At 48.5% G+C, this 14,216-nt stretch overlaps 3 protein-coding genes across 3 annotated transcripts; 2 read left to right on the top strand and 1 right to left on the bottom strand.

Moving 5' to 3' along the window:
- Window positions 1–178: 178 nt before the first annotated feature.
- On the top strand, window positions 179–1,384 carry FPSE_06684 (uncharacterized protein; the record flags this gene model as incomplete). The annotated part of the gene is made up of 3 exons (XM_009259802.1): window positions 179–716; window positions 769–970; window positions 1,021–1,384. The coding sequence occupies 3 exons, from the start codon at window positions 179–181 to the stop codon at window positions 1,382–1,384; spliced, it is 1,104 nt and encodes a 367-aa protein (XP_009258077.1).
- Window positions 1,385–6,581: 5,197 nt separating this feature from the next.
- Window positions 6,582–12,029, top strand: FPSE_06683 (uncharacterized protein; the record flags this gene model as incomplete). Its single annotated transcript, XM_009259801.1, has 1 exon — window positions 6,582–12,029. One exon carries the CDS (start codon window positions 6,582–6,584, stop codon window positions 12,027–12,029), a length of 5,448 nt encoding a protein of 1,815 aa, XP_009258076.1.
- A 716-nt stretch (window positions 12,030–12,745) lies between these two features.
- Window positions 12,746–13,823, bottom strand: FPSE_06682 (uncharacterized protein; the record flags this gene model as incomplete). The annotated part of the gene is made up of 2 exons (XM_009259800.1): window positions 12,746–13,233; window positions 13,394–13,823. 2 exons carry the CDS (start codon window positions 13,821–13,823, stop codon window positions 12,746–12,748), a joined length of 918 nt encoding a protein of 305 aa, XP_009258075.1.
- Window positions 13,824–14,216: the final 393 nt, after the last annotated feature.

Genomic DNA, 14,216 nt, shown 5'->3' with positions numbered 1-14,216 from the left:
CTAAATTCAGGTACGGTACGATTCGGCCAGCGCTAAATTGCCTTGCGAAATGAAGCAGAAAAAGGAGGAATCCGATATTTATTACTGACAATTCCCATGTTTTTATTGCTGTGACCTTGCATAGGGCGAAACATTTCCACTCTTTTCTTGCCAACTATCGACACTCGCTTACACCAAAATGATTGCCAGGAGTTTTGCCCTCGCGTTAATTGCAGCCACGGCCGTGGCTGGACCTTGTAGACCTGGTCAGACAACGACGGGTGGTTCAATTACTACTGATTCTGCAGTTGTTTCCTCTACTGCCACGGAAGAAGCTACTGTTACTACTACAAGTGTTTCCGAGCCAGCTGGTGAAGCAGTTATCTTCCAGATCAACCGTATCAGGCGTTTGGCCAAGAGAGACACCACCTTTGTTGGAAACGATAACCCTTCTGACTGTACCTTTGCTTCCGTCTTCCGTCTTGACAACGGCAAGTTATTGGATAACGGCGTGCCGATTTACTACGCTGGTGATGAGCGACAGGAGCTAGCTGCCAATGGCCAACCCCCAGCTAATGCCGTCACCACCACCTTTTCTGTGATTGGAGGCAAGCTCGCGTGGGAGAATGAGGCCTTCGACGAGGCGGGGTTTTGTTATCTGGAGAGTGATGGAACGATCTACATTACCTTTGGATCATCTGCTGGCTGTGAGCCGGTGTCTTTAACAGTGTATAAAGGTATGCATTGCACTGTCAATTGAAGTTGAGTTGGGGGCTGATCTTCTTATAGAGGCACAGTGTCAGAATGGTCAGATTGTTGGCCTTGGGACTTCTAGTGCTACTGCAGAGCCCACTTCCACCGAAGCAACTGCCACTGCATCTGCCGATGCTTGCGTGGCAGGCGTCGGTGGTCCGGATGGTGAACCTCCTCTGACAAGCCGCCTCGCTGATTGCTCAGCTTTCAACGTTGTCACAGTCAGCCCGCTCCCGGTGTAAGTCCACGTCACAAACATCCAAAGTGATATGAACTGATAGAGTGAAGTACAACCACTGTTGTGAAACGCGAGCTCGCGGTTCGGATTCCGACTGGTAAGTACACAGGCCAACCAGTCATCAACACTCTCGCCCGCCGAGCCGAAGGCGAACCAACAGCCACTACAATCCTGCCACATAACGTCCCCGGTTATGCTGGGTACTGCGACTCTCCGGAGGCGTACTACGAGGCATGTTCAAAGGCTGGTGTCACTGCATTTACAACCACGCTCTCCACATCGACTACCACAACGGAAACAACAGTTACCGATTGTCCAATGCGAAAGATGGCCAAGCGAGCTGGTCAGGCTGTGGGATATGAGTTTGAGGATAACTGGGAGGCGTACAACATGCCAGGGTATAAGCTGTTTTAGAGTAATGTGTGCCAGGTAATCCTGATGTTTGAATGATATCAATTGTTTCACTCATGCATGACCAGTTTCCTAATGGAGAGGACAATCACGGGCTAGAATTAGCGGCCAGAATTGTGTCAAACTCCGGGAAGTTAGGAATTCCTAACTCATCTCGGAGTCCGTACCTCCGTTGATTTTTGCAAGCCACTATCACACTGCATATTGTCTCTGTGTAACAGTCTTCATGCAATGTATCGGAGAAACATTTTCATGCAATGTATCGGAGAAACATTTTCATGCAATGTATCGGAGAAACATTCTCATGCAGGTTTTTATACATCAGGTTAAAACGTGTATTTGTGTAACATACAGGGGCTTCGGCGAAACATTTTTATGCAGGTTTTGCTATGTTGAGTTAAAACGTAGTGCACTTGCATTAGGGGTATCGGAGAAAACATGTTCATGTAGATTTTACTATGTTGGGTTAAATCGTAGTGTGTCTACGTCTGAATTAATGTCATATTCGGTGTGTCGATTACCGAGTGTATGAGACAACATCTTTCGAGTCTGGGGCTGGTGGAGTCAAGTCATGACTGAACCCATCTTAAAGCCATCTAGTCCTTACTGACCGATGCTGATCGGAGCTATCAACCGTTGACAGAAACGGCTCAGATGCCACCAATGCCGTAGATCAGTTCTAGCCTACATCTCCCTTGACAGTTCACCTTATCTGTTGGCGGAGTCTGTGCGTAACGTGGCTGTAGATCAGATGCCAGTCTGACCATTGCGTAACACGACAAATGAACAAGTCATGTTAAATTTAAGAGTGACAACTTGCATCTGCGACACAGTTAGGTGCCGAGATTCGAAATTCGGTGAATCTCGCTATTATGATTGGATTGGAATGTAAGGGTGATGTGTTGGCAAATTCTTGTGCACATGCATCTCAACACTTGGCCGTCATATCACCGGATTCATGTTGTCAGCCGCATTAAGTAAGACACTTTTGATATTGGTCTCGGAGCAATCTCTCCGTCAAAAGTAAGAATAAAACAACACTATTGGTCAACCGCTGAAAAGTGCTCCATAAACTTCTTGTCTTCTGGTCGCCGAGCTGTTGCGAACCTATGTGGCATCCGTTCATTGGTGAGATCGATATTTTGACGTGGCATTCGTTCATTGGTGAGATCATGGTGGAAGGCCTCATTTTCAAGCCAGGGTTATATCCGTCGGGTTACACATGACGGGGTTTTGTCCAGGGTTCAATATCAATATTGTTACATTGGCAGACATCTCGATGCGTATTTCACAAATCAGTCGTCATTGACTGAGGTGCAATCAACCCTTCATCCAATTGTAGAGTCTCATGGAAGAATGGTTCGTGTATTGCATGAATATCAAAGCCATGCAATCAAAAGGTCCTGCCAGGCAGTAAGAAGAAGCCAATTGTGCCCAGGGATAGATGTATCTTGGCTGCTTCACGTTGCATTTGTGTCACGTCGGTTAGCAAGTTCAGGTTACACAAATATGTGAGTTTTTTTGCGACTTCTTTCCTTCAGATCATCCATCACTATCAACGAACAGTGATTTCGCATACTCAAGACACTTGCACCCCTCGGGGGGACAGAAAACATAAGACCCGCCTCCACCAAATTCGCTGTTAAACCACTTGCTCACGTCTCATGTTTTCTGACTCCCCCTAGGCACCTCAATGAAGGGAAAGAAGTCGCAAAAAAACGTGCATATTTGTGTAACACGCCTTGCATATTTGTGTAACAAAACCTGCATATTTGTGTAACAAAACTCGCATATTTGTGTAGCCTCAACTTGCTTAACCGATGCTACACACCATGTCGAGGACAGTTATGATCTGACCTAAATCACGGAAAGAAGTCGCAAAAAAACGTGCATATTTGTGTAACAGAACCTGCATATTTGTGTAACAAAACTCGCATATTTGTGTAACCTGAACTTTCTTAATTGGCGTATTATAGTGTGTCGATGGGGACTATGATCAGATCTAAATGAAGGAAAGAAGTCGCAAAAAAACTCACATATTTGTGTAACACGACTTGCATATTTGTGTAACAAGACTTGCATATTTGTGTAGCCTGAACTTGCTTAACCGACGCTACACAACATATCAAGGGGGTCTAAAGTCGGATTTCGATATTTCCTTGGTTATGCTAGAAGAAGAAGAAGTAGGCTACTAAGCAGTTCTTTTCTATTATGCGAAAATGAGGTTGCTTCTATGCCTTACTTTCTATGAATCTTGACACAGGGAAGGGAAGGATAAAATTGCCATTTCAGTTGTACTAACCACCAAATAGCGAGGGGGTCTATGATCTGACCTTGAAGAAGGAAAGAAGTCGCAAAAAAACGTGCATAATTGTGTAACAAGAGCTGCATATTTGTGTAACAAAACTTACATATTCGTGTAACCTGAACTTGTTAATTGACATTATATAGCATGTCATAGACAGGGGTTATGATCTGACCCAGATGAGAAGGGAAGAAGTCTTGAAAGTTTCGAGTGTAATTGTGTAACCTCAACTCAGTTAACCGACGCTACACAGCATGTCATAGCAGTGGTGATATGATCTGACCTACGGAGTAAATGAGAGAAGAACTCGCAAAAGAAGTCGCAAAAAAACTTGCATATTTGTGTAACAAAACCTGCATAATTGTGTAACAGAACTCGCATAATTGTGTAACCTGAACCTGCTAACCGAAGCTACACAGCATATCATAGAAGGGGGGGTATGATCTGACCTAAATCAGAAAGCTACGGGGGTTCAGAAAATATGAGACGTAAACAAGGGGTTTGAGAGCGAATTTTGGCAGAGCCGTGTCTCATTCTTTCTGACCCCCCGAGGGAAGGGAAGAAGTCTTGAAAGTTGCTTGTGTATTTGTGTAACCTGAACTTGCTAACCGACGGTACACAACATGTTATGGATGGGGGCCATGATCTGACCTGAAGGAGAAGGGAAGAAGTTGTTAAAAACGTGCATATTTGTGTAACCAAACTCGCATAATCGTGTAACCTGAACTCGTTAACCGACGCTACACAGCATGTCATAAATGGCCATGATCAGACCTATTTGAGTAGGAAAGAAGTCGCAAAAAAACGTGCATAATTGTGTAACCAAACTCGCATATTCGTGTAACCTGAAGTTTGTAACCGATGCTACACAGCATGCCACATATGGCTATGTTCTGGCCTCAATAAGAAGGAAAGAAGTCGCAAAAAAACTTGCATATTTGTGTAACCAAACTTGCATATTTGTGTAACCAAACTCGCATAATTGTGTAACCCGAACCTGTTAACCGAAGCTACACAGCATGCCATAGAAGGGAACCATGATCTGACCTCCCTAAATAAGAAGGGAAGAAGTCGCAAAAAAACGTGCATAATTGTGTAACATAACTTGCATATTTGTGTAACCTGAACTTGTTAACCGATGCTACACAACATGCCACATATGGCTATGATCTGACATACAGTGGTTTCTTGGCAAGACAATGAAGAAGGCAAGGCAAAGTCAATGACTCAAACCTCGGCAAATTCCACTCGAATACGGCATATAGCTCAGCTGTGCATGGATATTGCACTGCCTGCATGGCGTGAAGGAATGTGACAGCCAGCAAAGAAAACATCAGGTCATGCTGTTAGGCCATAATCGAAGCCGGGGAGATCTTGACATTGTTTCGGTGGATACCTGGCCGCACCCCAGGATATTCATCCATCATGCCAAAGATAAGGTAGGGACTAGCGTTGGTAGTTCACGGGTTTAGGTCGATGTGGAGTTGATGAAGCTCGTAGCTGATACTAACCAATCCTGGATACATTCACCATTAAACAGCCTGGATGGTTTCAAACACCGGTTGAGATCTGAGGTCAGGGTCGGTTCGATTTCGATCGCATCGAGAGTCTTGGCACTAGGGAAAGGGGGTTTGGACGCCTAGCCTGTCTCACACAGATGTTCCTCACACGATCCACATCTCAAGTGCAGTAGACGGATATTAGTTAAACAACGAGGCTTTTGTTTCGATGTTGGAATTGTAAACAAAATCATATAATGGTGTATGATGGTGATAAAGTGATAGATGCAAAAGTTAATGGTTGAGTCGCCCTCTGCAGCTGTGATAGGGATGATCAGAGACACTGTTGGTACTCGCATGCGGGGGGTCTCATAAGCAAAGTTTTAATCTCCGTGCATCTAAAAGGACGAAAAGAACAGACTGTTCTACTAATGTGTACCCTTTACAGACAAATTTAATAGTGACTCGGTGATAACCGTGGTATGTCTGGCCATACGCGTATAGTAATGTTTATCAAATCATACATGAAAGACAATATGAACCAGACGGTAGATTTTCAGAGTCTTGCGCAGTTGTGCCAAGCGTCATCCACCATACCCTGTATCGGTACCAACGGCTGCCCAGAGATTGAATCTAAACACATAGATGCCATGTTGTTTCAAGTTAGACACGGAGTTGAAAAGTTCATTTTAACTTGGCTCAAAAACTATCGCCCAGATATCAATCACACTCTTTTAAACATGTTGAAAATGTTGGCACCCAAGTGTGTCATGTTGTCAAGATACTGACCAATAGATGAGTATGGAGGACAGAGCAGCATTTCACAGAGAAAACAACATCGAGCCCCTTTTCGACAAGTCTTATCACAAGATGAATGTGTCAGAATGAACCCTTTCAGCTCTCAACGATGCCTAGGTGAACCCCTTCAGTTCTTAACGATGCCTAGGTATCGCCTTTCACGACAGAGATCATGTCGCAGCCCGATCTTGGTTGATGCTGATCATTATCTCGATATTGAACTGTCTGCTGCATACCAATCTCATACACCTCAAGGGTCTAGATCCTCATTGTGAGAGAATTCGAACTGCCGAGTGCCGTGTAATCAGACATCTCCTTTCTCATCATCTCAAACTGGTATCCAACGTCTTGTTACCCAGGGAGAGGAAGATGTTTTCAATATGCAAGGCATGCTTCGGTGTTGTTTGTGATGTTCACAATAAGAAAAAGCATTTACAATGGACATATTAGCATTTTATCTAAATCTAGAGATGGCTATATAGCTTTGGACCTCATCCTCTGGATAGCTTCACTGCATCAAGCACAACATTCGTTTCAAACTCGTCACTCGTTACAACTTACACATTTGTTCAACAATAGAAATAATCGATAATCACCCATGGCTCATACAATGAGCTGGCGAGCTTTGACGGCAATCGCTCTCACAGCCATCACCGTCTCTGCATATCCCTTCCAATCATACAACCATGTCGCTCGTTCAAACAAACACGTCTACTGTCCTCTATCCGAACTCTGCACATGGGAAGTCTGTACTAGCACTACCATCGGTCTTGATCCTAAGAACTGTGGTGCGTATGGCAACTCGTGCGAGGCCGGAGAGATCTGCATCGCTGGAGAGTGCTACCCCTTAGATTTCGGAAACAACAAGTGCGACACCACATGTGAGCCTGGTCAGTGGTGCAATGATGGCAAATGTGTTGCCATTGAGATTGCAGCCAACTCTCGCATCTGTGGTAAAGACCACAAAGACTGCGGTGCAGGAGCAGTCTGCATCAACGGACAATGCCAAACACTCGACATCGACCCCGAATCCAAATCATGCGGCCCCAAAAAGGTTGCTTGCGATGCAGGAACCTGGTGTCTCGACGACTCTTGCATCCCATTCATCCTCGGAACATACCCTCAAACCTGCGACAAAAAGACCCCATGCCCTCTTGGCTCATCCTGTCATCATGGGCAATGCCAACAAATTTCTATCTCGGCCGATGTTTACAAGTGCGGCGAGTCTGCCAAGGGCTGTACCGCTGGCCAACTCTGTGTTTCTGGATCTTGCCAGTTCCTCTCGTTCACAAAAGAGAAAGAACAAACTGACTCTTGCGGTTCATCTCATGGACCTTGTGATCCCGGCTTCTTTTGCTATGAGCACGAGTGCCTGCCTATCAGTATCTCAACCGATGGCTCCAAGTGTGGCAAGATCAAGAAAGGATGTGGCGCGGATGAGATTTGCATCTCTGGAATCTGTACCACTAACCTCTTCCGAGAGGCTGAAGCATCTGTAACTGTCTGCACTGGTGACTCCTCAGGATCCAGTGGCCGCCCACAGGGACCAAACTGCCCCTCTTGTTCTGGAGGCAAGTCATCTGACCAAGGCTCTCAAGGCAAAGGGGGTTCTTCACGAAAAGGTGGCTCTGGTGGCCAGGGCACTTCTGGCGGATCCTACGAAAACGGTGGGTCTTCTGGACGCCCTGGTGGTAAGCCAAATGGAAGTGGCTCATCAGAAGGGGGCTATTACAACGAGGGCGGGTACTATGTGGATGGCTCTGGCAAGCCCCAGTACGGTGATGGTAATGGCTACTATCCCGGAACAGGCTCTGGACGTCCCGGTTCCGGCTACGGCCCTGGATCTCGCCCAGGTTCACGTCCAGGCTCCGGATCTGGCGGCAAGGGAGGTGCCAACAACTTCGGGCCTGGTCGCCCAGGCCCAGGCAGTGATGGTAACGGCTCCCCCACCCCAGCCTGCGATCCCGACTGTTCCTCCAATGAGATTTGCGTTGGGGGAGAATGTCTTACCGTCTCCGATCCTCTAACTTGTGGTCCCTCTTCCGGTCTATCACGTCGCCAAACCGTGGAATGCCCACCAGGTTTCGCCTGTATCGATGATCGTTGCGTCCCAGTCGACAGCCCTATCAACTGCGGCGGATCAAACTGTCCCATCAACTATGCTTGCATCGATGACGCTTGCGTGGCACTTGGTGATCCCGCCAACTGTGGTGGGGAGGTCTGTGCCAGCGATGAGATCTGCTTGGCTGAGACTTGCACGTCGAACCCGGATCTCGCCAGCTGCTTTGGCGTTGTCTGTCCCTCTGGGCAAAGATGTCTAGCAGGTGATTGTGTCCCAGCTCGTCCCGGCGTTGATGGCAACCCTCAGGGTAACGGCGGTCGGCCTGGCGGTGGCATCGGAGACGGAGACGGCCCTGATGCTCAACCTACACGAGATGGTGGTCGACCCGGTGAAGGGGACGGAAATGGACCTGACGCTCAGCCAACTCGGGACAGCGGCCGTCCTGGCGGTGGGGATGGAGACGGACCTGATGCTCAGCCAACACGAGATGGTGGTGACCCTGACGATGAACCATCACTAACTGTCACTGTTTCTGGATCCGTCACAGTTATCCCAAACCCCGATGCTACAGACACAAGCGACGCTACAGACGGATCTTCGGGCTCTACGACTGGCATCAGCGGTCAGCCTGAGGGCAACGGCCGGACTTCGACCTTTGGTGTCATCACTCAGGGCAGCACTACCATCACGTTCCCCGTCAACCCTACTCAGACCGGCCTTGCCTGTTCAGTCGATAGCGATTGCAATCTCTACGTGGAGGTGTGCGTTGTTGCTGGTGATAATGTCTGCATTTGCAAGGATCAGCTTTGTCTCGTTGACCCGGATCTTACCCCAGGTGACCCGACCAGTACTGAGGATATCGGACCAGCCACTACAGACGACTTCCCTGCCCCACCAACTGGAACCTCAGTCTGCACTACTGATGATGATTGTCTCGTTGATAACGCCTGTCTCTTCAACGGCGAGAACATTTGCCGCTGTGTTGATGGAATCTGCGTTCAACAACCCATTACCGGAGACCCCCAAGGAAGACCTACCTCTGCCTCTACTGAAGGCCCTGAACTTACCACTCTCGATGGGCCAGATGGTGACCCGACAGCCACTGTTACGCTGACCGACGATGATGGTCCCGGATTGACTACTCTTGACGGGCCTGACGGCGAACCAACTGCAACTGTTACTCTCACTGGGGACGATGGCACAACTGACGGCCCTGAAGTGACTACACTTGATGGGCCTGATGGGGAACCAACTGCCACTGTCACTCTTACCGACGACGTTGATACGACCGCCGATGCTGAAGTAACAACCCTCGATGGAACAGATGGTGAGCCCACCGCAACCGTCACTCTCACAGCGACCGAGCCAGCGGCCACAGAGACCGAATTTCCATGCACCACAGACGACGACTGTTTGGCCCAGCTTGGCCTTTGCACCACCGATGGTCTCGTCAATCTCTGTGTCTGCGTTGACGCAGTCTGTGTTCTTCCTGATCTCGCTACTGAGACTACAACTGCCATTGATGGTGAGGAAACAGATGCTGCTACCACCACCAACGGAGAAGTCGCACCCACACCCACTACTGCATGCGACACAGCTGATGACTGCGCTGCCAACGCCGAGCTTTGTCTCATCGGCCTCGTCAACATCTGTCTTTGTGTTGACGCTGTCTGTGTTGTTAACCCCGACGGCGATGCTACTACAACTGGAGTTACGCCGACAGAGACAGCCACCGCTTGTTCTTCAGCCGATGACTGTGCTATCAACGCGGATCTCTGTCTGGACGGTCTTCTCAACATCTGTCTCTGTATCGATGGTGTCTGCATCGCTGCACCCGACGGTGATGCGACTACGACGGCAGTGGTGCCCACAGAAACAGCTACAACTCCTTGTACATCGAACGATGACTGTCTAGTCGACGTTGATCTCTGTGTCATCGCGGGAATTAATCTCTGTGTTTGTACGGATGCTATTTGTGTCCCCGGCGTTGGACCGGGAGATGGAGATGATGGTTCTACTTGCACAGACGACAGCGACTGCACCAACCCAGGATCTATATGCCTCGACAGTGGTATTTGCGGACCTGATCCTAACGATCCGGACACGACGCCTTGCACTACAGCTGACGACTGCCTGACGAATGTTGGCCTCTGTGTGGATGGACTCCTGAACCTCTGTGTCTGTGTCGATGCTGTCTGCCTGGTTCCAGGCGGCGGCCCAGGGGCTGGCGGTGATGGGTCTGCTTGTACTGGGGACGATGATTGTACTACGGCCGGTTCAATCTGTCTTGACAGTGGCGTTTGTGGGCCTGACCCCGATGGTCCCGGTGCAACTGCTTGCGACACTGCTGCTGATTGCACAGTCAACGCCGGTCTATGCCTCGACGGACTACTAAACATCTGTCTCTGTGTTGATAGTGTCTGTGTGGCTGTTCCTGGAGGAGGCGGCAACGATGGAGACGCATGCGCCGAGGATGACGATTGCACCAGCCCAGGCTCCGTGTGCTTGGATACTAATGTATGCGGACCTGACAATGCTGGTACGGCCTGCAACACCGCTGATGACTGCACTGCCAACGCTGGTCTTTGCCTCTCTCCCTTGGGCATCAATCTCTGTGTATGCCTCAACGCCGTCTGTGTGGCAGGGCCTGGGGGAGCTGGCAATGACGGGGATCCCTGTACAGATGATACTGACTGTACTAGTTCGGGATCTATATGCCTGGATAGTGGTGTTTGTGGTCCTGACCCTGACAATACTGGTACGGCTTGCAACACCGCTGATGACTGCACTGCCGACGCCGGTCTTTGCCTCTCTCCCTTGGGCATCAACCTCTGCGTATGCCTCAACGCCGTCTGTGTTGCAGGACCTGGAGGAGCCGGCAATGACGGAGATGCCTGTACCGACGACAGCGACTGCACCGCTACAGGATCTATATGCTTGGATGACGGCACCTGTGGCCCTGACCCTGGCAACACTGGAACGACTTGCAACACCGCTGGTGACTGTACCGCCAACGCTGGTCTTTGTCTCTCACCCCTAGGCATTAACCTCTGTCTCTGTGTCAATTCTCTCTGTGTAGCAGCACCCGGAGGAGGCGGTAACGACGGAGATGCCTGTACCGACGACAGCGACTGCACCGCTACAGGCTCTATATGCTTGGGTAGCGGTACTTGTGGACCTGACCCCAATGACGGTGGCGCAAACTCTTGCAATGCAGCATCTGACTGTACTGCCAACGCTGGTCTTTGCCTCAGTCCTCTTGGTATCAATCTCTGTCTCTGTGTCAATTCTGTTTGCATTGTTTCCGGCGGTGGCGGCGGCGGTGGTGGTAACGATGGCGATGCCTGCTCAGTTGATGCTGACTGCACAACTGCTGGATCAGAGTGTAACAACAGTGTGTGTGGTCCACCGACCACAGGCGGCTCAAACTCTTGCAATGCAGCTTCTGACTGTACTGCCAACGCTGGTCTTTGCCTTAGTCCCCTGGGCGTCAACCTCTGTCTCTGCATCAATTCTGTTTGCGTTGCTGGTGGTGGAGGTGGTGGAGGCAACAATGGTGACGCCTGCAATGCCAATTCTGATTGCACAACTGCTGGATCACAATGCATTAACAATGTCTGCGGCCCACCGGCCACAGGTGGTTCAAACTCTTGCAATGCAGCCTCCGATTGCACTGCAAACGCTGGTCTATGCCTCAGTCCCCTTGGCATCAACCTGTGTCTCTGCGTTAATTCCGTCTGCATTGTTTCTGGCGGCGGTGGTGGTGGAGGTAGTGGAGGCAATAACGGTGACGCCTGCAATGCCAACTCTGATTGCACAACTGCTGGATCGCAATGCATTAACAATGTTTGCGGTCCTCCAGCCTCAGGTGGTGGAAGCAACAGTTGTACGAGAGCATCTGACTGCACTGCCAACGCTGGTCTTTGCCTCAGTCCCCTAGGCATCAACCTCTGCCTTTGCATTAATTCAATTTGCGTCCGGTAAACCTGATAGTCAATTTGAAAGGGGATATGAGCCTGTCGGTAATTCCCTGGGAGTGCAAGTTCGGCTTGTATTGCGACAGGAGGTCAATGATCGTGGTAATGGATCACAGAGATGGTGCGATACATGCGTGGTCCAGCGCAAACCATGTGTTGCCGCACGACATATGTTTAGTCGATGGACTACTTGGAGGAAAGGGACGTCGTGAACATTCTTGTATTATAATTCGGTGGTCTAAGGATATTGCCATGATAGCGTGCATTTGGCAATGATGTTTTAATGGATTGAATTCTTTCTGGGAACCTCGTTCTAGATTTGCTGAAGACGGTGTGTTCTAAATATCCGACTAGACTAGAGTTTCCCCGGTTGACCTTGTTGTCTCCAGCGTACCGAACTATAAATCACGGATAGTTATTCTTTCCACCTTGTCTAAGCTTAGGTCTAAGTCTTCTCACTTTGGTCTAAAACATAAACTTTAGGATCTAAATAGTTTAACGTTCTTAGAGATAAAAGGAAAATTATGTTGTAACTCGATTTAGTCATAAGGATGTATATATCGTAGAGTAGCTAATACAGTACAGACTAGAATCCATAATGTGCACATAAGTAACTACCTTATAGAAGAAGAGACACAGACACTGCTTCTTCCTCTTTCAACCCTAAATCCAATATCAAGTGCTTCAAAGACCTTCACAGCTGCTCATGGCTCGATCGATGGATCAAGCGTACTTTGGGGGTGGATCGGGGAAGAAACTGTGCCAAGGCTTCTCTCCGTCTGTTGTTTCCATGTTGCACCGATTGCTGATGATAGCGTCCAGGGACATCCATGCATAGTTGTCAGCGTTGTTCTCCGACTTTCCTGGTTGATTATCCTGTTTGGGATCCTGAAGACCATGTGCACGCTCTGGGTCGTATGCGCGTTGCCCATCTTCGTTGAATTGGTCGCCGATCTCTTCTCCTAGCTTCGACTTGGGCCCAATCGTACTATAGTGCAGAGTTTCATGGAGTGCAACACGAGAGAAAGTATCCATCTTGGTGCTAGGGTACTTATCAAGGCTTTCGCACTTAATATCAGCTGCGTGGATTGGTTTAGCGTAGGAAATCTCGCAGAAATGGATCTTCTCGCGACCATCCCCGTCCACATCGATCTGGGTGTAAGCCAGAGTCCCCTCATTTTCGCAGCTATTATCACTGCTTTTGCCAAAGTCTATGTTTTTAAAGTCAGTATGCATGATATAATAAAAGCATAAGAGACGGAATTGATATGTTGATTTATGCAATTTAGACCACACTCTTAGGTTTTTCATCTTTATTCCCTAAAGCTTAGAGGAGGAAGTTTGTGTGATGGCCGAGATAGGAAGGATTACCTGAATTATCAATGATCATTTGGGCAACTTTTGGCCCAGCATTACTGCCCTCAGTGACTTCTCCCGCGATAGTTATTAAAACGTCGTTGACCTTTGCGGGGGTATCTTCCTCTGTATCAAAAAAGAGGTCGTAGACGACATTTTTGGACGTTTGCCTTTCTGAGGCAGCGAATGCGCCCCATGCAGCAATGCCGCGAAGCTCACCAGAGCAAATAACGTCATGAAGAAGCTCCAAATGGGCCCTGTCCCCGTCTTTGTTGATATCGAAGTTGAGGTACTTCCACTCGTTGCCGCAGGCGTCGTCAAGAGGATAGCTTGATGGAGAGGGATTCTGGCGACTAGAGACCTTGGAAGGGGGTGATAGTGGTTTTGCATGTGCCCCCGTAGTTACAAGGCACAACGTGATCACCAAGACTTGAGAAAAAGACATTGTAAAAGGTGGAGGGAGGAGAGAAGCAGGTTCGTTCCTTAAAACCAGGTAGGTTCAGTGAATAATGGAAATATTAGACCACCTTTAGTGAGGATGTAGCCTAAGAGGGCGTTGATGTTTTCGACTGCGTTCCTTTGAGTTGCGGTTTCTTCGTGAACAGTTTGATGAGGTAGAAGGGAAAAGAAAGTGTGTTGCTTTCATATTGATGAAGCAATGGTGCGGGTTACATGTATTTATATTATTCCATGAGACAACTTGTCTCGTATTTATCACATCATTAATGCCAACTATAGAGTGGTACAAAAAAAGAAAACACTGCCTTGGTGCAGTCGCTGTCAAAGTAGCAGATACTTGGGGTCATAGACACCTTGGCTTCTGTAACCATAAGAGACA

This window comes from Fusarium pseudograminearum, chromosome 2 (genome assembly GCF_000303195.2).
Source record: "Fusarium pseudograminearum CS3096 chromosome 2, whole genome shotgun sequence".
Taxonomy (NCBI): domain Eukaryota; kingdom Fungi; phylum Ascomycota; class Sordariomycetes; order Hypocreales; family Nectriaceae; genus Fusarium; species Fusarium pseudograminearum.
Note: the sequence above shows the minus strand (reverse complement) of the source record. Positions and strands in the feature narration are given on the sequence as shown.